Below are 21064 nucleotides of genomic sequence, written 5' to 3'. Positions count from 1 at the left end.
TGCTTGACCATGGCCACGTTGCTTCACCTTTCTGGATCTTGCTTTCCATGCACTGGCCTGAGCTCTCCTTAATGCAGTAGTGCAAGGGATCCTGGGAATTCAGGTCCCACACATGTTGGGCACCTTTTATGATGTAGCTGTTCCCTACACCTCTGTTTCTCCATTTGCCAGAAAACTAGTAAGTCAAAACAAAGAGAAGGTTTTCCAGTAAGTTCTTTAAGGGTGGGTGCTTCAAGTTAGGTTTTGATGACACCCCCTGGGTTTTAATTCCTGCTGTCAGCATCCAGTAAGGCATGTTGTTATGGTCACACCTCAATTACTTTCCCAGATCTAGAAAAGATCCTCTTTGTTATCCTGAGATAACAAAATGGACCTAAATAAACCCCACTGCACGTAAGTTTTACAGTAGAGAAACCAAGTAGGCAAAACCCAGACCTGGATATTTATCCCAAATCCTGCACCACGGGGACGTACCTCAAGTGAGAGAAGGGGAAGGTAGCCAATTTCTAGTAAGTACTGAATCTATCCTAGTGCTGTACATAATTTCCATACTTTGTTTCATTGAATTCTCAATTTAACCTTGGAAGGTAGGTACAGGGTTGACATGTACTGCTATTTGGGCTGTGCACTTTACAATTCCAGAAGTATCATCACATGTCAAATGATCAGTTATTGACTCCTTATGTGATGAAGATCCTGAAAGCTGCAATGACTTTTCCAAGGTCCCCTATCCAGAAAATAACAGAGCTAGGACAAGAAAATCTCATCTGACCCCTAGTCCAGTGACTTATGTAGGACGCCCTCTGTCTCCCACCACCTAGAGAACAGGGTACTATCCAAAGTCACATAAGCAGAGTTCAAAACTACAGTTACCTACTGGGATATTCTATGTGCTCTTCCTTGCTGATTAGGACACCATAACTTTTTTTCCCCTTTCTACTTTGTCTGAGTTGACACAGAAGATACTGTATAAATATCAATGTTGGTATATGATTAACAGATTAAGGAACCAACTTGATCAAGTAAAAGGTGGCAGTGTCCTTATTTAGACATGGAATTCTTGGTGCAAACACCACCTCTGAGGCACCCTATAGGCCCCACCGCACCCGCCAGACTCTTATAATAACATCCTCCTAGCACAGGGGGTGCTGCCTGGGTCTTGAGGGGCTGCAGGAATTTCAGGGTGTATCATCCAAGGCTAAATGAAGGGTTCAAACTACTGATGAAGCTGTTTGCACAGGTGTCATGTTTAGGCACTGTTATTTCCTACAGAATGGTAACTCTCAGTGGACAGTTAACCCCAGCTTTCTCTGACCTTTCTCTGATACGTACAGTAAAACCCCCAGCCCTGTGGAGGGAGAGGGGAAGAAGGGATGTACCTTAATTGACACCAGAGTTTCCAAAGACCTAAAGAAAGAGGACTTGTGGAGAAGTCACAAACATGTTCTAAAGGATTGGTATTACCAAATGACAAACTGCCAGTAGCTCATTACTCATAAAACCCAACTTATTGTTAAAATAGATTAAAAAATACAGATGAACATTAGGCAGTGTCGGGACTTAAGGAAGACTTAAACGTTATTTTAAAATGAAAAGAATGCAAAATGTATTAGCAACTTAATCCTCTGGCTAGTAAAATAAGTTTATTTATATATACATGGTAGTTGAATTCTGTGGATAAGGAAAAATAAGTCATACATCCACATATGTATATATAACATATGTATCTTTGATTACATATATTATATATAATTTTACTTTACAAACAGATTTCTTTCTATATATACGCACACACATTGCTATATTAAATGCAATAGTTAACAGAAATAGAAGGTTAAAAGGTCATACAGCAGCACACTGGGAAATGAATCTCAGAGCAACATTTAACCTGCTTCCTTGTGGGTTGAAGAGTCTTTAAAGAGACACATCCACCAAACTCGTGTTAAGTAGGTTCATACAACATTGAGAACACACATTTTTGAAGGCCATCTTAAAAAAAAAAAAAAAAAAGAAATGTAGGAAGAAAGGAAAAAGGTATGATAAAAAGACCACAGCAACAACACGAACATACGAATCAACATTCAAGTTCAATTCCCAATCTGACTATAAGAACATCTATATTGAAAATATACTATCAAACTAATTTTCTTTTAGAGAAAGAGTCAAAGCAGTTATCTTCTCTCCCAACCACTCTCTATTAGGGAAAAAGTGAGAAGCAGCCATCTGTGGAAGCCTCTGTTGCGTCTCTGTGGGTCTGAGCCCTCCTGAGCGTGGACAGGCAAGGGGAGCAGTGGAGGGGAGACTGGAGAATGCGAGCTGGATGGCAAGCCTGTCTGTTGACCCACAGGCAGGTCTGCAACACCAGGGAGGGATATCAGGATGTCTTCTCCTAAGTGATCCACTTTAGCAATCTTGTTTAAGATCACAGGAGGGCTTAGAAAATTACAGCCCCATAATTCAAGGCCTCTTAACATGTTCCTCAGGGGCACAGTGTGATGCCTTTTGAGAAAACAAAGCTGAACCCCAATAAACATTTGATCCTTGAAGGAGAGCAAGCATACCAAAGCTCTGGGGCTAGGATCCACATCTAAACCATCTCTAGAGAAAGGCACGAGTTTTAAAGCAGATGTGGGTGTTGGAGAGGATGCAGGAATGTGCTTAAGGTGGGGGGGGTGCTTATTTTCCACCAGGGCAAGGCAGTCCTGTTGTTAGCACAGTGGAAGCTCCCTGTCGTGGGATGTTAGGGGGATGTGGCCTTGACGGGACGCCCACGATGTCTTCCACAGGCTCCTGAGGGCTGCATGTTCCTGCCCACGGTCCTTAACTCAGTTGGAATTACGCTCGACAGCCAATGGTGCCACTGTGCAGGTGCAGGATGTTTATCTGCTGGGGTGGCAAGGTGCTCCCCCTTCCTGCTCTGTGCACAAGTCTACTGCTTCTCCCCCGGTGGCCCACTTGCCTTCACTGGTGTGTACACAGAGGGGGAGGGAAGGGAGTCCCACTGAATCAAGAGGAACCAGAACTTTAAGGAGCACGCAAAGGGCTGTACTCTTGACCAATTTAAAATCGCACCTCTACAGGTCTGTCTCTTCCCTCACCTGCCTGGGGCTGCTGGGACCCCAAGTGCTCAAGGACAGTTATTAAGAGAAGCAATCAATGCAACTGCTTTGCTTAGAAATACCTTTATTTTATAAAGCCACGGATCGTTCTGTAAAGTTTTTTTTAAACCACACTTGTAAAAAAGATGTTGACAATTCTTAGGGGGAGAAAAAGCTGAAAATGTTTCTCATTAAGTCAGGGTTACACAAAGGTTATATTTATAATATATATTTGTATATTTATAATTTAGAGACGAATGGTAGGGAACGGCAAAGCAAGGGTTGCTGCTGTTAGATCTCCGACACTTGATCATTTCCCACAAATAGTGTTTCCTGGCAGAAGGGGTTAACAAGGACCATCCCAGTGTCTCTGTAGTCACCGTTGGCTGGGGAGCGGGGCTCTGAGAGCTGGTCCTGGGAGGAGAGAGGCAGGACATGGGATGATCTCAGAGGGTTTAGGCAGTGGCCATTCATAAAGAAATACACACACGAGGACATTTGTTTCCACATGGGATTGCTTTGGTAAACACCTTTCATCATCTTCACTGCCAGTGTGGAGGCGCAGAGCCCTCTCTGCTCTTCTTTCATATTTTTGCAGCAGCTTCTGAACAAGATTTCCTGCTTCCTGAATCACCCCCAGCTCAGGCTGCCAGAGATGGTATTGCTCTCCTTGTAAAAGTCCGAGAGGGCCCGCCACGAGTGACATTCAGCATATCTCAGTGCTCTAGTGGGCAAACCCACACTCTCCCTCCTGCCTCTTTCTCACAGATCTTTGGGAGATGTGGCTGCCTTTCTTCCCTCCACCTTCACACCCTACGCTTGCCCACCTCCTTCCTTTCCTACCACCCACCCGGCAGGGCCTTCAAGGGCTCACTCCTCCCCATCCTGAGTCCTCTCAAAACCTGCTTAGAATTATAGCCTCATTTCTTGTAGTACTAGATGGTTCTGAGGTGAAAGGACCTGAATCTCTGTGTGACAATGGGTGGTAAGTGAAAAATACAGTCTGTCTCCACAGCCCCAGAAATGGAAAAGCCTACAAATAGGTAATTCACTGATCAGGTCATCTGAATAGCTTTGGCCTCATCCAATAAAGGCTGCAAGCATTTGTGGGCCACTAAATGTCTATACTCAGATTCAGGCCCAGGTGTAATTTAGGGGGGAAAAAAAAGTCACAGCTTGTCCTAATTCTCAAACACTGAAGTCTCAGAACCTGCAGGCTACATCAGGGCAAAGACTCAGTAATATGCTGAGGCAGAGCTGGCTTAAGCCAGACTTACTTAGATGTCTCCACTTGAAGAAGACATAAGAAGAAATAATCTCTCAAGTTTATTTTTAAGCAAAACATGTATAATTTTTGAGGAGTACATATTGCCTTATGGATAATAAGGAGAGAAAGAAAGAAAGGCCATTTGTCAGTAAAATGACTTTCCAGAAGACGAGAATTTCCATCAATGTCTGGAATTGGTTGAGTGCCCATCTCAGAGGCAGACACAGAGTCAGCCCTCTAAGTAAGGAAAGCAAGGCAGCATGTCACTGAGGGGACTACCGTTCCCATTCTTCATTGGGCTTTGGGTGGAGCTGTGGAGGGGAATTTTGGAGGATGAGATCTGGTGTGTCGTTTTACAGTTTTGTTTTGTTTTTTAATGTTTATTTTGGAGAGAGGGAGTGTGAGCAGGGGAGGGGCAGAAAGAGAGGGGGATAGAAGATACAAAGTGGGCTCTGTGCTGACAGCAGTGAGCCTGATGCAGGACTCGAACTCATGAACTGTGAGATCACGACCTGAGCCGAAGCTGGCGGCTCAACCAACTGAGCCACCTATGCTCCCCCTTTATAGTTCTTACAAAGCAAGTGTTCACCATGGGTGAACCATGTGGACACTTTTTGTAGCATAAAAAAGAAAGTTACTTAAGAAATAACAGACAAGAAAGAAGGAAAAAAAAAAGAAGAGGAGGAAGGGAAGGAAGAGGGGGGAAAAAAAAGCATGGAAAAATTTCCAGGCACTTTTTCGGCATCACAGTTTTGCCTGTACAGCCTAGATTTGTGCTTTGCTCTTTCGTCAACCCAGAAGGGGAGCAGGGCACCAGAGAAACTTGCTTAGGCAAAGCACTTGGCAGCCACTGGCGCTGGCAGCCTACAGGGCGGGCGGTAAGGGCTGCCTCGGCTGTGGAGTGTGGGGCACCTGCCCTGTGATGGCAAGGCCGCTCTCGGGGTGGTCCACAGTGCCTGGGTGTGCCCAGAGAGCGGGAACAAACTAACACTGCGCTAAGTAAAGCAGAATGAGGGCAGGAGGCCTGCTGGGAGGGAAACAGCCATAAAGCCCATGCTGAAACCAAACTGACTTTTTTGCTGCTGGTTCTGCTGCAAACTCCTGACCCTGGGAGGATGACTGCTGGAGGCAGCCTCTATTAGAGCCTCTGGCTTGTGTCTGATGGCAGCCCAGGTGCCCTGGGCTGGAATGACTAACTGGGACGCTGCACAGGCAGGGCCCTTTCTATAGTAAGCTCACAGGCACGGCCCTTTGGTTTTGGTTTTCATTTATCAGTTTGCAAAGAGACTATGAGAAATTTATTTATTTAAACGTTTTTTAACGTTTATTTATTCATTTTGAGAGACAGCGAGCGAGCAGGGGAGGGGTGGAGAGGGGGGAGAGAGAAAATCCCAAGCAGTCTCTGTGCCTTCAGCACAGCCTGACACGGCGCTCGATCTCATGAACCGTGAGATCATGACTTGAGCCGAAATCAAGAATCAGACACTTAACTGAGTCACCGAGGCACCCCAGGAATATGAGAAATTTAGAGTTCAGGGATTCACAGCCCACATTCAAAGTGTGGCCAGCCCCTCTGCTAACTTAGCCATTTTTCGCTCATTATAATAGTTTTCATTTTTATTTTTTATTGAAGTTTGGTTGACATTCAGTATTATTTTAGTTTTAGGTGTACAACATAGTGATCTGACAATTGTCTGCATGATAAAATGTTCACCACAATGACTGTAGCTACCACTTTTGCTATGCAGGATGTGCACTGACCATACTAAAGGTCACTGCTTTCATGAAGCCTGTCCCTCTGTCCTTCAGTTAAAATTTTTTATTGAGCGTCCACTGTGTGTTAGGCTTTGGGCTGGGTGATGGATCAATAATGAACAAAACTTGTGGTTCATTCATGTGATAAACATTTACCAAGCACCTAGCAAGTGCTGGGCACTGTTCTAGGTGCTAGGGATAGAGTGGTGAGAAGAACAAACAGGGCTCCTGCCTTCAGGCAGCAGAGACAGATGACAGGCCTGAGTGATAGGGAGAAGTCATTGAGGTGAACATGAGGGGGTGCTGGGAGGGACAGATGACATTCCAGCAGAGGGGAGAGTCATGCACAGCCCTAGAACAGAATGTAACTTGGTGCCATAAAGAAATGAAAAGAAATCTGGTGTGGCTAGAGCTTAGCAAATGAGAGAGAGAGAGTGGAGTGACGTGAGGCTGGAGAGTCGGGCCAGGGCCGGGCCAACCTCCCAGGCCCTGTAGATGACTCTGAACTTTAACTTGAGAGCACCAGGAAGCTACTGAAGGGCTCTGAGTACATGAGCGATGTGATCACATTTATGTTTGTAAAAGCCCACTCTGGCTGCTGCGGGGGATGGATCTGCAGGGGAAGAGGGCACTGTGTCTCCAGAAGAACTCTTCTTGGCTCTCCCTGCTTTTACTCAGATGTCTGCCATCTTTCTCCTGGACCTTGATTGGTCCCAGCTGGTCTACTTATTTTGAGTCTTTCTTCCGGTCATCCCATCCATTCATCCATCCATTAAACCACCCTTCCTTTCCTCCCTATTCACTCACTACTCACGTATACAGTGCCTTCATCAGACCATTGGCACAATCTCTAAAACTAGGCCACACAAAGCTCAAAACTTTCAATGACCCTCCACTGCCCAAGACTAAAGTATGAACTCCATTCAAGCCCATTCAAGCCCATGCCCAACCCATGTACCTTTCCTGATGTGTCCTGGCCTCTGCCCCACCTGTGTGAGGGTAGAAGGAACACCTCAAAGCGTGGCTCTCTCACTGGCCAGACAGGTGTCTGGGCAAACACTTCTTGACCCAGTGTATTCTTTTCCCCCATGATATGCTGTGTCCAGTCCACATCCTCACCTTTACTCAGGCTACTTACTTTGCTGGGAAACCTGTCAAAATCCATTTATCCTTCCGAAACCCCACTGTGAAGGCCTTCTTCTCCTAGGTTTCTATACCTCTGCAACTCTTCTTGTATCTCCCCTAGTTTGTTTGCTTTGGAATGATGTGTGGGGCTCATCATACCTCAACCACATCTTGGAATCTGGGCCCCCTGAGAGCAAGCTCTCATCTTGACAGTTCCCAGGGACTGCCTGCCACAAGCTGGGTCCTCAGTGAATACTTATCGAACCGTTCCCAGAAACTAGAGGTCCCAAGAACAGTGCTTCCCAAACTTTAACATATGTAGAAGGCACTTGGGAATTCTTGCTAAAATACAGATTGACCCAGTAGGACTGGGTGGGGCCTGCAGTCTCCTGGTCCAGAGACCACCCTTCAAGAAACAAGACACTGAGAAGCAAGCAGAGGCTCCATAGCTCACTTTGGAGCCTGGGCTTTTCCCTGTGCTGGAGCCAGACCTTTCAGGGGCACCCCTTGGTTTGGGGCTCATTACCTCAGAGGTTTCAAGGGACTGGATCTCCCTTGGTAACTCCACAGCATGCTTGTTGAAGTAGTCCATGGTGATGGCATTGTTCCAGTAGCTCAGATTGTTCTCTGGGTTGGCCGTCTTTTTCTTCCTCCTCAGGCAGCACACTGTCAGCAAGACGGCTGTGGAGAGAGTCCAAGTTAGAGACAGGGGAGGGAGACAACAAGCATGGAGCCAGCAGTGCTGAGTGACAGGTGCCAGTCTCCAGGTGGGGCTGTGATGGCCATACAAGCAACCACTTACTCCATCAGTCAATTTGTTTGCTTGTTCGTTCAACAGTTATCTACATATGCTGAATGCCTACTGTGGGCCAGGTTCTGGGAGAGAGGGAATGAAAAAAAAAAACAAAAACACAAGGCTGCCCTGCATCATAAACATCCCTCCTAGTGTGTGTAAGGAGGGATACTCGGGATGAGGGGCAGGGTCACATGATCTATAATAAACAAAATGAATAAATAAGATAAATTCAGATAGCAGTAACTGAAGAAAGAAAATCAAACAGGGTGAAGTGAGAAAGACAATGGACAGGGGTTGGGGAGAGAATGTTTTAGGGTCATCATGTAAGGCTTTCCTGAGGTGACCTTAAAGCTGAGAACAGAATATGGAGAAGGAGCTAGACAAGAGCAGAATGGGGCAGTATGCCCCAGGTAGAGAGAACAGCATGTGCAAAGGGACCGAGGTGGGGACACACTTGATGTGAGTGAAAAGAGTAGCCTGGCTGGAGTGTAGGGGAGTGAGGTAGGAGATGAAGCCAGGGTCATGTCCAGTGGCTGCATCCATAGGGCTCACAGGCAAGAGGCCTGGATATAATATCAGATATCTGTGGGTGCTGCACTGCCACTCCTTGAGTTTGCTCCAAGAAAAGGCCTTGCTCATTTGGTGGAAAGGCTTAAAGAATGGCTGTGTGCTCTCAGCTGCACTGCTGGACTGGTGAGAATTCTCAGCCTGAGTGGGAGTATGGCAGAAAGAGGAACAGGACTTGGTGAACTTTACAAAATGAGCCCTTGAATACTACAGAGGCACTTGATGGTAGAGACTTAGAATAGTATTACTGAGCAGAGGTCTTGGACCCTGATAAAACAGCTGCTCTGGCACCATAATCATCACCTCCACTATCACCAACCTCCTCCTCCTCCTCTTAAAAAAAAAAAAAAAAAAGAAGCTTCTAACAGTTATATAGTGTTTATGTGTCAGGAAGGTTTCCCAGCACTTTAGAAATATTAATTAATTTAATCTTCCACTTCACTCCATGAGGTACTTTTAGGGTTCCCATTTTGCAGGCAGGAAAACCGAGACTCAGAAAAGTGAAGCGACTTGCCCAAGAGCAAACCCAGACATCTGGACTCCATAGTCTGTGCTCTTAACCATTCATGATTCTGCCTCACAAAGACTGATGCGCAGAAGTCCACACTGCACAAATGGGCCTGATCGGGGCTCTATGCAGCTTCATGTGTGACCCCGTCTGTCCAATCTTTGAGATTTGCAGGGCCCCAGGGAGGAAGGAGTATGTTTGGATTTTGCTTATGAATCAGGTGTGAACAGAGGGCCTTCAGCATGCCAACGGGGAAGGCTTTTGAAGTTGGGGAGGTAAGGTGGCCTGTCCAGGCTCACACAGTGCAACGGGTGATGTTTTGACAAGGGTGACAGTAACCCTCTTGGGGAGAAGCCAGTAAATGAAGACTGGGCATCCCTTGCCCAGACTCATCATCACCACAGCCTGTGCAGTGGCTGAAACTCCAGGCCAGGGGTGGGCAGGGCTGCACTTAACATCCTGGAGGTGCCAACCATGTGTGCTCCAGAGAGGGGACCCCAGGCTGAGCATTCCAGAGGCCGGCACCAAGATAGCAATGACCACCAGGGGGCAGCAGAGTGTCAGCTCTGTTCGCAGCAGCCTGAGGGTTAGCCAGCATCAGGGCGCCTGTACTTGCCAGGGTGTGGGGTACCTGAAAAAGCTGGCACCCACACAGGCTAAGACCACAGGGCCCACCCTGTAGGCCCCTACAGGATGATGTAGGAATTCTGTAACTCTCTTATCTCAACCTGAAAAGGCCTCCAGACAAGACTGAGGTTGGGCAAGTTTCTATTGGTCCAATCTACTTTGACGAGAAAGACTTCTCTAATTTGCTCATTATTCTTCCATGTCCCCTTAAAAAAGTTTTAAAGATATAAAGGAGATTTCTGAATGTTTGAGCTAAAAGGAATTTTAGATTGGCTGGTATAGACTTTTTTAAATTTTGAAAAATTTCCAAATTCAAGTTCTCCTTTCTTCTCTCCCTTCCTTCCAAAGACGGGGGTGGTTGGAGGATGAATGGGGGTGAGGAAGGGGAGCTGCAGAACTCAGCCTGAAAATCTGCTAATTTAGGGACTCTCCTTATTTTACAGATGAGAAGACTGTGGTCCAAAGCATCCAGCTGACTTGCCACAGGTCACAGGTCTGCGAGTGGCAGGGCTGGGGCAAGACCCTAGGTCCTGTGTCCCTTTTTCTGGCATCTTTATTATTCATTGTCACTACCTTTCTACCCTGCTCCTGGAACTGGGATGGTTAAGTGGCCTGAGGGGGGGATTCGAACTGGTGAAACAGAAACCATAAAGAGAGGGTTAGGCTGCAGTGAACTCATGCTGCTAACCTGGGCTGGCACAGGGTGCAGAGTCCAGGTCCTCTGACTCCTAGTCCAGTGCTCCCTCAAGCCCACACTGCCCCTGGCTCCAGAGCCAGGGACTGTTTAGAATGTGGGACCAGGACCCTGTCTCGATGGGAAGGGCTGGCCTGCTTACAGGATGGCCTGGGAATTGGAATAGGGGGCTCAGTTCCTAGCTTTCTCTCTTCAAATGTTATTAGTGCTCTAGGCCTGACTGTTTCTCTCCAGGAGTTCCCAGTGCCTCTCAAGTGCCATTTCATTTATATAATAGAAGCTGGCCTGAGATAGAAAGAGCTTGGGCTTGGAGTCCACAAGACCTGGGTTGAAGTCTGACTGCTGCACGTTACACTAGGTAAGTCATTTCCTCATACTGACTGCTATGGACTCACAGGGCTGTAATGAGAGCTAGAGATCATGAATGCAAAATGCTGAGCAAACTGCTGGATGCACAGTGGGTGCTTAATTAATGACAGCTTTCTTCTTGTTCTTCCAGTACCCTCCACAAGAGAGATGTAGAAAGAAATACCGGGCTGCATGACTGTTGAGTGGCTCAAGGCCAAGGCACCACCTGTGGTTTAGAACTTTCATTGTTTTGCTGGCCTGACCTTTCATCTAAGAAAGAAAAGTACAATTCAGATTTATGGAGTCTCTAATACATGCCCAGGGCTGACCTAGGCACTTTATAGTCTGATTTAACCTTCAAAATAGCTCTCTAGGAGAAAGGTGCTGTTACGCTTCCCCTTTGCACAAGTGGCAACTGAAGCTCATGGAAGTTAACAAATTGATCTTGATCACTCAGGTAATTAATAGAACCTGACCTGAGTCTTTGTGACCCTCAGAGTGATGCTTGTTGTGTGAGATCACCCTGAACATGGCTGGGAACACATCTAAGGCATGTGGAAGCACTTGGTAAAGGACACAACTCTGGGCAAACACAAGCCCATGCTGGCATCTGCCTCTTGAAGGTCCTGAACTAACACAGAGGATGCTAGTCCTATTTTTATAGGTGAGGAAACACTGGACTGACAGTTAAATAACTTGTCCAAGCCCCACAGGTGGCCGGCAGGAGAGCTGGCATGACATCCAGGTATGTTTGAGTCCATGAGCCAAGCTTTTCTGTCACACCAGCCTTCTTCTCCAATGATTTATGCAGCAGAACAGGGGCACCTGGGTGGCTCAGTTGGTTGAGTGTCTGACTCTTGATTTCAGCTCAAGCCATGATTTTGCTGTTTGTTCTTGGGATCAAGCTCCAGGTTGGGCTCCGGGCTGGCAGCATGGAGCCTGCTTGGAATTCTCTCTCTCCTGCTCTCTCTTTATCCCTCCTCTGCTCGCTCTCTCTCAATCTCTCACGTAAAATAAATAAATGAACAGTTTTAAAAAAGTGTTAGAAAGTTAGAAGACAGGGAGGTGTGACATATTTCAGTTTGGGCATTTCGTTTTATAGAGGAGAAGCCTGACACCCTGGAGGGAAGGATTGGTCCAGTGGTGCTGGCCTGAGGGGCCAGACTGTGGACCATCGTTTCCCACCTTTGGGTGTTTGGGAAGGAGGCCAGGCTCAAAACGAGGCTATGGGCCTCAGGAAAGCAGGTTTAGGGGCTGTCTGGCTCCCCATCCTGGTGTGTGGGACTAGAAGGCCCCCAGCAGGAGGTGCTGACTGGGAAGCAGAGATGAGCTGTGAGAACATAGGTATGACACTGTGGTCCAGCTGAAGTGACATCCCCTGGCCCTGAGGCTGCTCCCCACCACCCTGGCTTCAGTTAGCTCATAAGCCCCAAGGAGACAAACCTCCTGGACACACTTCCTTCTCATTCCAATTTATTCTATTCTTCTCATGGAAAGAGTAACTCTGACCAGTGTCTTCTTATGTAATAACTACAAAGTCATTTTGGGCCTATAAAACACACACACATATATATGTATGTGTGTATACACACACACACACACACACACATACATAACTAAATACACACATATACACACATTCAGATTGGACTAACATTCACAGAACAATAAACATAGCCAAGAACTACATGACCACAGGATATTTTATCTTGCTGAACGCTGCACTGATACTCCAGTGGCATTAAGTGCATGTCTGCAAGAAGCCAGAATGCTCTGGGGTGAGGTGCACATGGACCCTCACATATCCGGGGGTCAGAGAGAGTTGCTTCCCGGTTCCAGCCAGGCTCAACTTAGATTGGTATGAAAAACATCTGCCGCTGGCCTGTTTTCTGTTCTCACCCTCCAGAAAGGCTTTCATCTTTTTCAGGGAAGCAGAGTGAAGACATTCTCGAGAACAGATGCGTCATGTGCAAGAGATGCCAGGGAGCCTGGCAGAGCCACAAAACTGACCTCCCGATGAAAACCCAGAGCACTGACGGCAATGCGGGAGGATCAATTCAGTGCCAGGCCCAGAGGGTTCCGGCAGGAGGTAGTGGGCTCTTTGATTCCTGATGGTGGCAGCAGAGACCAACTCAAGAGCCACATGGCTCCCCTGCCCCAGTCAATTGTGGCCTGGATCCAATCAGTTTCAGTTCTCAGCACATCTGAAACCCTGTGTGGCTGTCTCTGGCATGTCTCAGGAGACAAAGCATTTCTCAGCTGTGGCACATCTAGCCTTCCAGCCATTGGGCGGAGCTTTCAATTTGGAAGGGCTGGTGTAGTTGATGACATCCCTTCTTGCTCAGGCCTGAGATTTGCTATGATCACCCCCTGCTTCCAACAGAAGTAGAGGATTCACCCACCTGCCTAGAACCCTGGCCACCTGAAGTCTGGCTTCTGGTGGATGGAGAAAAGCAGAACAAGACCAGGGCTGGTCTGAAAAGCCAGGTGTGAGGAAATCTAGGCACGCACTTTGTTACCAACCTAGACTGCCTGAAATATCTGGCAAACTGGCAAAGACCCATCTTTGAGGGCAGCAGAGTGAACTTTAGGATAAATGCAGCCACTGGAAGAGGTCTGCTTGTCTAATGACTGGAGTGGGATTAGGCTATGAAAACAGCTGGGATATTTGTTCATCTGTGCTCTGAAAGAGCATGGTATTCTGCAGCTGGACAAATATTCTATCTTGATGTCCCTTGCATCAGGGCCTTCACAGGGCCCCAGAGGACCCACAGGAGTTGGGGCCATGACTCAGGGCAGGGAGCCCTATGTGGAGGCAGCCAGGGCTAAGGCAGGGACCTTAGGAGTGAGAGGTTAGGGGACCCTCCCATGTGGATGATGGAAATGCAAGACAGATGCTAAAGAAGTGGAGTCTGGTTCCAAGAGGCTGCAAGAGTCCACTTTGAACAAAGACTCATATCTTCCTTTACGAAGTGGTATGTTCGGTCCCAGCACCTGAAGGCTCTTTTCAGACTGCTGAAGCATTCTCTGGGTGCGGTTCTAGGCTATGTATTTGCTACTACCTTAGTTGACATTATTATGCATGGTTTAGGCAGCCCATGGGTTTTCTGGCTTTGCAGTAAGATCTGATCTAATTTCAAACTCACACATGTAAAAAGGGCTGTAGAGTCTTTTCAGAACTATAAAACACAGGTGGGTGTGGCCTGTGGGGTGCAGGCTGGATCTACTCTGTGCTGTCCAAACCAGGCAAAGAGAAAGGCCCAGGTGGGGAGAGGGCTCTGGGAGCTGGGGAAGGGAGCCACATCACATATATCAATTCCCTAATGCTTGGCATAGTGCTTGGCACACAACGGCACTTGGGAAATATTGTGTTGAATCAAACAGATTCTACCACCGGATTTGGGCTGACTTATGTGAGCTAGGACCCTGGAAAAGTCACTTCACCTGGTGACTTATTCCCTCCCTGTAAAGTGTGTTCCTTGCATAGCATGTTTATGTTTTTGTTTTTGTTTTAATCCCTCTGGCTAGTCTGTTTTAAGGATGGAATGATTTTTTTTAAATGGCCATTTATTTTTGAGACAGAGAGAGAGAGAGAGAGAGAGAGAGAGAGAGAGAGAGAGTGCACAGGAAGGGCAGAGAGCCCAATGTGGGGCTTGAACCTATAAACCATGAGAGCATGACCTGAGCTAAAGCTGGACACTTAATCAACTGAGCCACCCAGGTGCCCCAAGGATGGAATTATTAAAAATAATGGGAACTCACTTTGTAAACTAAAGCCTCTAGAGACATGTAAAGAATAGAAAACTAGAAAGCTGTTTCTAATGTGGTTACTTCTCAAATATGACCATTATTAATAATTTATTGGCTAATAGTGCTACATTTTCTCATTATCATTCTTCTGTTTCAGAAGTGGGCAATCAGTTTTAAGAATTCATTTGTATTTCCATGAAAGACAATAAAGCCACTTAATGAAAGAATAAAATATGCAATCTGCAAACATTTTCACTTTTCCTGAATTGGGTCCTTGAGCAGAAATAGGCCGCCTACTTTTGACATGGAAAGTTTGCTTTGCTTATCAACTAGAAGGAAACAAAAAGCTGGGACAGGTGGCTTCTGGAAAGAATCCAGAATCTAGATTTTAAAAGATCTTATTGGTACAATGCCAAGCAGAAATTATGTTCATGTTAAAGGCACACACCCCCTGTACTAATGTTCAAATGACCCATGGGTTGAGGAAAGGCTAGGAGAGCTGGCTTAAAAGCCTCCTCTGTGGAAAGTTTCTGGGGTTTCATTCCTCTTGAGATCAGGATGAGCCCATGGTGTGATGTGACGGTACCACCAACAGAGCCGATGCCAGTGTTGGCTTCCTGAATGTGACCGAAATGTCCAGAACAAAGGAGCGACCATCTGCTCTCCTCTGCCATGACTGGGCATGTGAAATGCTGTGCTTCCTTCTAGGAGAGCAGGGATAAACTGGTGGCCATCCAGAGTGGTAGACAAGGGGGAAGTGCCAGGGCAATTTGGCCCTACAAAGAGACTTGAATGAATAGTAATGAGCAACTTGGGAAAAGAAAAGCTGCCCTTGAGTGCCATTTCAAATGTTTTAGGGATTGGTAGATGGAATGGTTTTGTGTGGTTTCAGAGGACATGGCTTAGGACCACAGAGTGGAAATTACAAAGAGGCAAATGTCAGGCTCCCAAGAGAGTTGGGTAACAACCTGAGGGGGTCATAGGAGAATGGGATGTCCAATGAATGAGGAGCACAGGGGGTTTCTCACCCCTAGAAGGGTTCAGAAGGAGGCCAGATGATAACTGTTATGGGTGAGCTGAAGCTAAGATCAGTGAGGATTCCTGTGAGGTTATCAGAGAAACTCTAAGAATCTAGGATCAAATACATGGCAAAGACATAAAAGGAAGCCCTAAGGTTCTGAGTGATTATGTTAGGTTCTGTATGGAGACATCAGGGAGAAGGTCTCCTGAATTCTCATTAAAGTAATGACAGGGAGCAGCAAGGAGGTGCTGGTGGCCTGGGGAGAGCCCTTCTCCACCAGTACCAGTGGAAGCAATGATGGGATCTACATCGTTATCTAGCTCACACCACCCATGAACAAATAAAACCAGGGAAGAGAGAGAGAAGAGCTAAATTTACATGTAACTCTCAAGGCTCAATTTAGCTATAGGAACTGCTTTTGCCAAGGCTGATAGAAATCCCTGCAAGATCAAAGCTTCATTTCTTCTTTTTTGGAGAAAGAGAGAGAGAGGAGGAGGAGAAGAGATGAGGGATGGGAGAAAAGGCAGGCAGAAAGATGGATATGAAGTGGGAGAGGAAGGTGAAGGCTTTGCTACTTGGAGGTTGTACGTTTAGAAGTGCCAACATTCACCTACGGTGTCTTGGTGCCATGTCACTATAGCCATTAGCAGGCTGCGCTCCAGGGTGAGTGTGGCAGGGTGGTGTCATGACAAGAGCACTGGGTGGGAAGACAGTCCCTTCCCAGGTCTCTCGCTTAACTTTGGGCTCCTGAGTGAGCCATGGGACCTCTCTAGCTTGGTGTTCCTTTCTAAAAAATGCGGTCAGACTGGACTACTTGGAAGGTTCCCCCCAACTCTTGGGAGCTTTGTCTTTATGATCAGTTAGCATCTAAGCCATAGCCTGGCAGAGCAGAGGACTAGGGGTAGAGATAACCCATGATTCTTGTCCTGCCACCTGGTTTCCTGTAACTCTGGGAAGTTTTGCAGCCTACTGGGTGGGGACTGTCCAACTCTAGGGCAAAGGAACTCTGGGGACGGACAAGTTGATGTGGTAGAGGGAGAGGAGGGAGAGAGGGAAGAGTAGGGAGTGGGTGAGGCACTTACAGCAGGAGGAGATGGGCACACTGATGGCCAGGATCACCCAGGCGATGTCCATCTTGCTCAGGCAGATGGTGGCTCTGTGCTGGGGTTTGTCCCCTTCAGCCACATGGGAGATATTCCCTGCTGTTCCAGGCTTCCAGGTCCCAGCAGGAACCAGGCGGTTGAGGAAGTTTCCTGTGGCCGTGGACACCACTGTGGAGAGAGGACTGGGCACCCTGTTGGTCATGGTGGGGGTGGCTGTAGCCTCCTCCTTGGCTTGGAAAACAGTGCTTTCTGAGCCCCCGGTGGGGTGGGCTGGGGCCTGCGAGGTTGAGGATGTTCCCTGAGGAATCCCCTTGGAAGGGGCTGAGACACTGGCATTGAAGGCAGCCTGGGTGGGCCCCGCGGTGGCTGTGAAGACCCCAGAGCTGGTAGATGGAGGTCTGTCGGTGCCAGGGGTGACAGTAAGCCAGGAGTCACTGTGGCTGGGGCCATCCTGTGGGTCACCGCGGGGGCGCTGAGAAGGCACTGGGGCAGGTTGTGGGCTGGCAGGGGCACCTGAGGCTACTGTGGTGTCCGGCTCCCCTCCTTGGCTGGTGAAAGTGGAACCACCCCCCTGGTCTGCTCTGCTAAGGCCTGGCTTGTCCTCTGCAGGCACAAGGGGGTTGGTGGGTGGTGCCCACGAGGTCCTGCTGGGCGCCATGGTTGTGGTCACTGTCTGGGGCTGTGGTGAGGAAGAAGAACCCCAGAGTGGGTTCCTGGGGGTGAGGGTGGAGGGGTCAGATTCTACAGACCCTGTAAAGTTGCCTTTGTAGATCTGAAAGATCTTCCCTAGGGGCCGCTTCTGCCCCAGATGTGTGGAGCTCTGATTTCGTCCCCGCTGGCCTTCCTTCCTCCCAGAGTGGCCACTGGGTGCAGGCAGGACAGAGCGTGATGAACTGCCGGCCCCCTTTCGGGAAGAGCCTGGGGGCCTGGGAGGCCTGCGCGTGGTAGCCCGGGTGGGTGCTGTGGTGGGACGGCTGCTGGCTCCTGTTGGCTTTGTCAGCAGGATGGTGGGCGCAGCTTCTCCCTGGGGGCGGCCCTCTGAGGGGGAGGATGTGGTTGCCATGGCAGTAGGAAGGGGCCCTGTGGGCAGTGGGCCTTCAGAATGTGGGGTGGTTGCTGTCGCCATAATGGTGGAGATGGTGTTTGTAGGAGGGTGTCCATCTGGATGGGGTGCTGTCATTGCCATGGGAGCTGCAGCCTGTGAGGAGGGTCCATCAGGATAGGGGGTCAGTGTCACCACAGAAGTGGGTGCAGTTGCCATGGATGAGTGTCTGGTAGAGCTGAGGGATTCTGTCACCATGGTGCCTGGGGTGGTGCCTGAGGGGAGGACCTGAAGAGATTCTCTGGGAGATGGTTCCTGGGTGGCAAATACCAGTGCTTCGGTCAGTGCCAAGATCAGGAGGAAGCCTTGAGAGGAAGACAGAGAGAAGAGGTGAAATGCCTGGGGAATAGCTCAGAGTCTGGACCTTCCTTACCCATGAACCTGTAAAGCTCTGGGAACTCAAAGGAAACGTTGGGAGCATTCCGGAGGCCCACACTGCCATCCTGACCCTCATCAGATACAAGATCATGTGAAGTTGGGCAGGTCTATTAGGTAGGTGCTACCCAGCACTGTTGGGGAGAGGCAGCTAAGCTGGTCAGGACCATCCTTTGCTGAGTGCCTGTGAAATGCCATCAGCCCTCCACCCAAAAGCAGCTTCTGAGAACAGGCTGGGCTGGGTGTAGGAAGAAGGCTTGTGGCCTCTGAGTGTCTGCTACCCCTCTGCAGCCAGAGGGTGGTCAAGGCCAGGTTGATCAAAGGGAAGCTGGCAGCTCTATATGGAATGCTTACATAAGCAGAGCTGACCAACTCTCATGCCCTTTCTGAATCTTCCATTTATGGACTAGACAAAGGCAGAAATGGTCAGAAATGCTCTCTTTCTTCAGACCCACTCACCAGGCAAGTAAGGAGGGTCTCTAGACCTCTCCAGAGGACAAAAAATGAACAGGGCAGTCTCTGGCTCTGGGTGAGCTCAAAGAAATCCACAAACAATCCTAAAGCAAGGCAGCGACATCTCAGTGCCATACAAGAGCAACAGGCAGAGGGGGACAAGGGTCCAGAGGGTGACCAGACCTGGTGCCCATACAGCACTTAGCACAGAGCCTAAAAGAGATGCACACTGTGAACACCAGCTGGTTTTGTGGTTCTCATTAATGTTAACTGCTTTTCCTGTGGTGTTCATGTGGCTGAACTCTCTGTGGAAAATCACTTGTGATGCCCAGCCTTTTGAGTAGGAGGACGCCTTTTGAGCATTAAAAGAAAATCATGAGTTTTGCATGATGATCAGCATGTATGCTTTTGGCTCATTGAGAAAATGCACAAGGACAAAAACCTATAAATTTAAAAATACTTCTTTTTTAAAATTTTTTTTTTTTCAACGCTTTTTATTTATTTTTGGGACAGAGAGAGACAGAGCATGAACGGGGGAGGGGCAGAGAGAGAGGGAGACACAGAATCGGAAACAGGCTCCAGGCTCCGAGCCATCAGCCCAGAGCCTGACGCGGGGCTCGAACTCACGGACCGCGAGATCGTGACCTGGCTGAAGTCGGACGCTTAACCGACTGCGCCACCCAGGCGCCCCAAAAATACTTCTAAATGTATGTGGATTTTATGAATCATAATAGCATGTGCCACATTTTACAAATAACACACCACATATAAATATGAGACATAGGATCTGTTCAGATTATAAACTGGAAGACTGGTCACCCCAATAGAATACATGGGCTGAGAAGAACTGGTCTCCACTGCTGAGGTGTGGCCTGACAGACTTCTAAGGTCTGATTCTGACCTGTGAACTCCTCCTTATTCTTATGAAACCCCTCCTGGTCACTCTCATGCCCTTCCTTCAGCTCTGCTGGCCACACAGACAATGGTAGAGATCTGTCACTATCTGGTAACTCTCTGGAAGCTGCCCTCCCCCACCAGATTCAAGCAAGACAAATGGCCAAAACAGGGGCCCCGGCAGTGATTTCTGCATGTGTGGGACAGTCAGCAAAGCTGCTGACGGGAAGACAGGGGCCCTGGTGGGCTTTCAGAAACAGAAGGGGAGATCATCTCCTGGCATTCCTTTGAAAGGAGGCCCGGGATCACCACTGAGGCCACCTCCAACTTATGTGGAGTGGGGAAGAGTCTGAGCATGGACCTGCTCCCCGTACTCTGCACTTCTAAATTAGTAGGTGGAAGGAGGCCAAGGGACTGCAGATTGAACGGACTGTAGCACATACAGTCTCTAGGACCAACAGTTTGTCCTAAGCGACATATTTTTTTTTCTAAACTTACATTGGTGACCTAAACCATGTAACAACTGTAAGCTCTGTTTGTTCAAGTCAATCCTAAAAACTGTTTACAGAGCACCTGCTCTGACCCAGTCTCTCACGCTCGATTTAATCCTCACAACCACTCGACAGGGCAGGAAATTGAGATTTCAGGTAGATTAACTAACATGTTCAAAGTCCCACAGTAGCCACAGTATATGAAACCGACTATGTCTAAGATGCCTGCTTTTCCTGGTCAGACACACCAGTGATGCAGGAGGAGGAAGCGGCTGACAGGAAGTTGCTGTGCCACGGTGTTCTGATGGGTTCAGGGTTTTTCTAACTCCTCTCTTGCAGTCAAACACCACAGGGACAAACTGTTCTTATGGCTGGGGGTCTTGACCTCGGATGTTTTGAGAGACATTCCCTTATGAGCCTCATAAGTTTACTCATAAGTTCCTTGGTTCAATATAAGTGTTAAAGATTGAATTGTTTCCCCCAAATTCATATGTTGAAGCTCTAACCCCTAGCACCTCAGAATGTCACTGTATTTGGTGACAGGGCCTTTAAAAGGGGTTATTAAGTTAAATGAGGCCATTAGGGGTGGTCCCTAATCCAACTTGACTGGTGTCTTCATAAGAGGAGATTAAGACACACAGAGTGATGCAGACATGATTGTGCACGGAGGAAAGGCCATGTGAGGACACGGTGAGAAGGTGGCCATCTTCAAGTCAAAGGGAGAGGTCTTATCAGAAACCAATCCTGTCAGTACCTTGATCCTGGTCTTCTAGCCTCTAGAACTGTAAGAAAATAAATTTGTGTTGTTTAAGCACCCCAGCCTGTGATACTTTGTTACAGCAGCCTGAGCTAAGACAGGTGTCTTATCTTACATTACAGATATCTCAGAAACAGGAAAGGGAGAGACCAGGGCTTGTGTGAAAGTAGCTTATTTTGGGAAGTGATCCAAGGGGACAACCATGGGGGTCTGAGATGAGTTAAATAGAGAAAATCAATCTGAGTGTAGGTTATGAGTTGATCATGGTGAGCAACTCCTATTTCCTGGGGACCTCTGAGGGGCTGAGTAGACCGCACCTCAAACTGAGTGAGA

The 21064-nt window shown here is 47.9% G+C and overlaps 1 protein-coding gene across 6 annotated transcripts in view; it reads right to left on the bottom strand.

Annotated features, from left to right (window-relative positions):
* Positions 1 to 1621: 1621 nt before the first annotated feature.
* Positions 1622 to 21064, bottom strand: part of TMEM108 (transmembrane protein 108) — a 403151-nt gene continuing 383708 nt past the window's right edge. For all 6 annotated transcript variants that reach the window (XM_058729916.1, XM_058729917.1, XM_058729915.1 and 3 more), the window contains 3 exons: positions 16639 to 18066; positions 7772 to 7926; positions 1622 to 3512 (listed from right to left, as the gene is read on the bottom strand). In XM_058729916.1, the coding sequence (XP_058585899.1) occupies positions 3390 to 3512; positions 7772 to 7926; positions 16639 to 18066 (1706 nt within the window). In that variant the 3' untranslated portion in view covers positions 1622 to 3389. The remainder of the gene's footprint in view (positions 3513 to 7771; positions 7927 to 16638; positions 18067 to 21064) is intronic.

The sequence above is a fragment of the Neofelis nebulosa genome, chromosome 5, assembly GCF_028018385.1.
Source record: "Neofelis nebulosa isolate mNeoNeb1 chromosome 5, mNeoNeb1.pri, whole genome shotgun sequence".
NCBI classification, from domain to species: Eukaryota; Metazoa; Chordata; class Mammalia; order Carnivora; family Felidae; genus Neofelis; species Neofelis nebulosa.
This window is presented reverse-complemented; position numbering and strand designations above follow the sequence as displayed.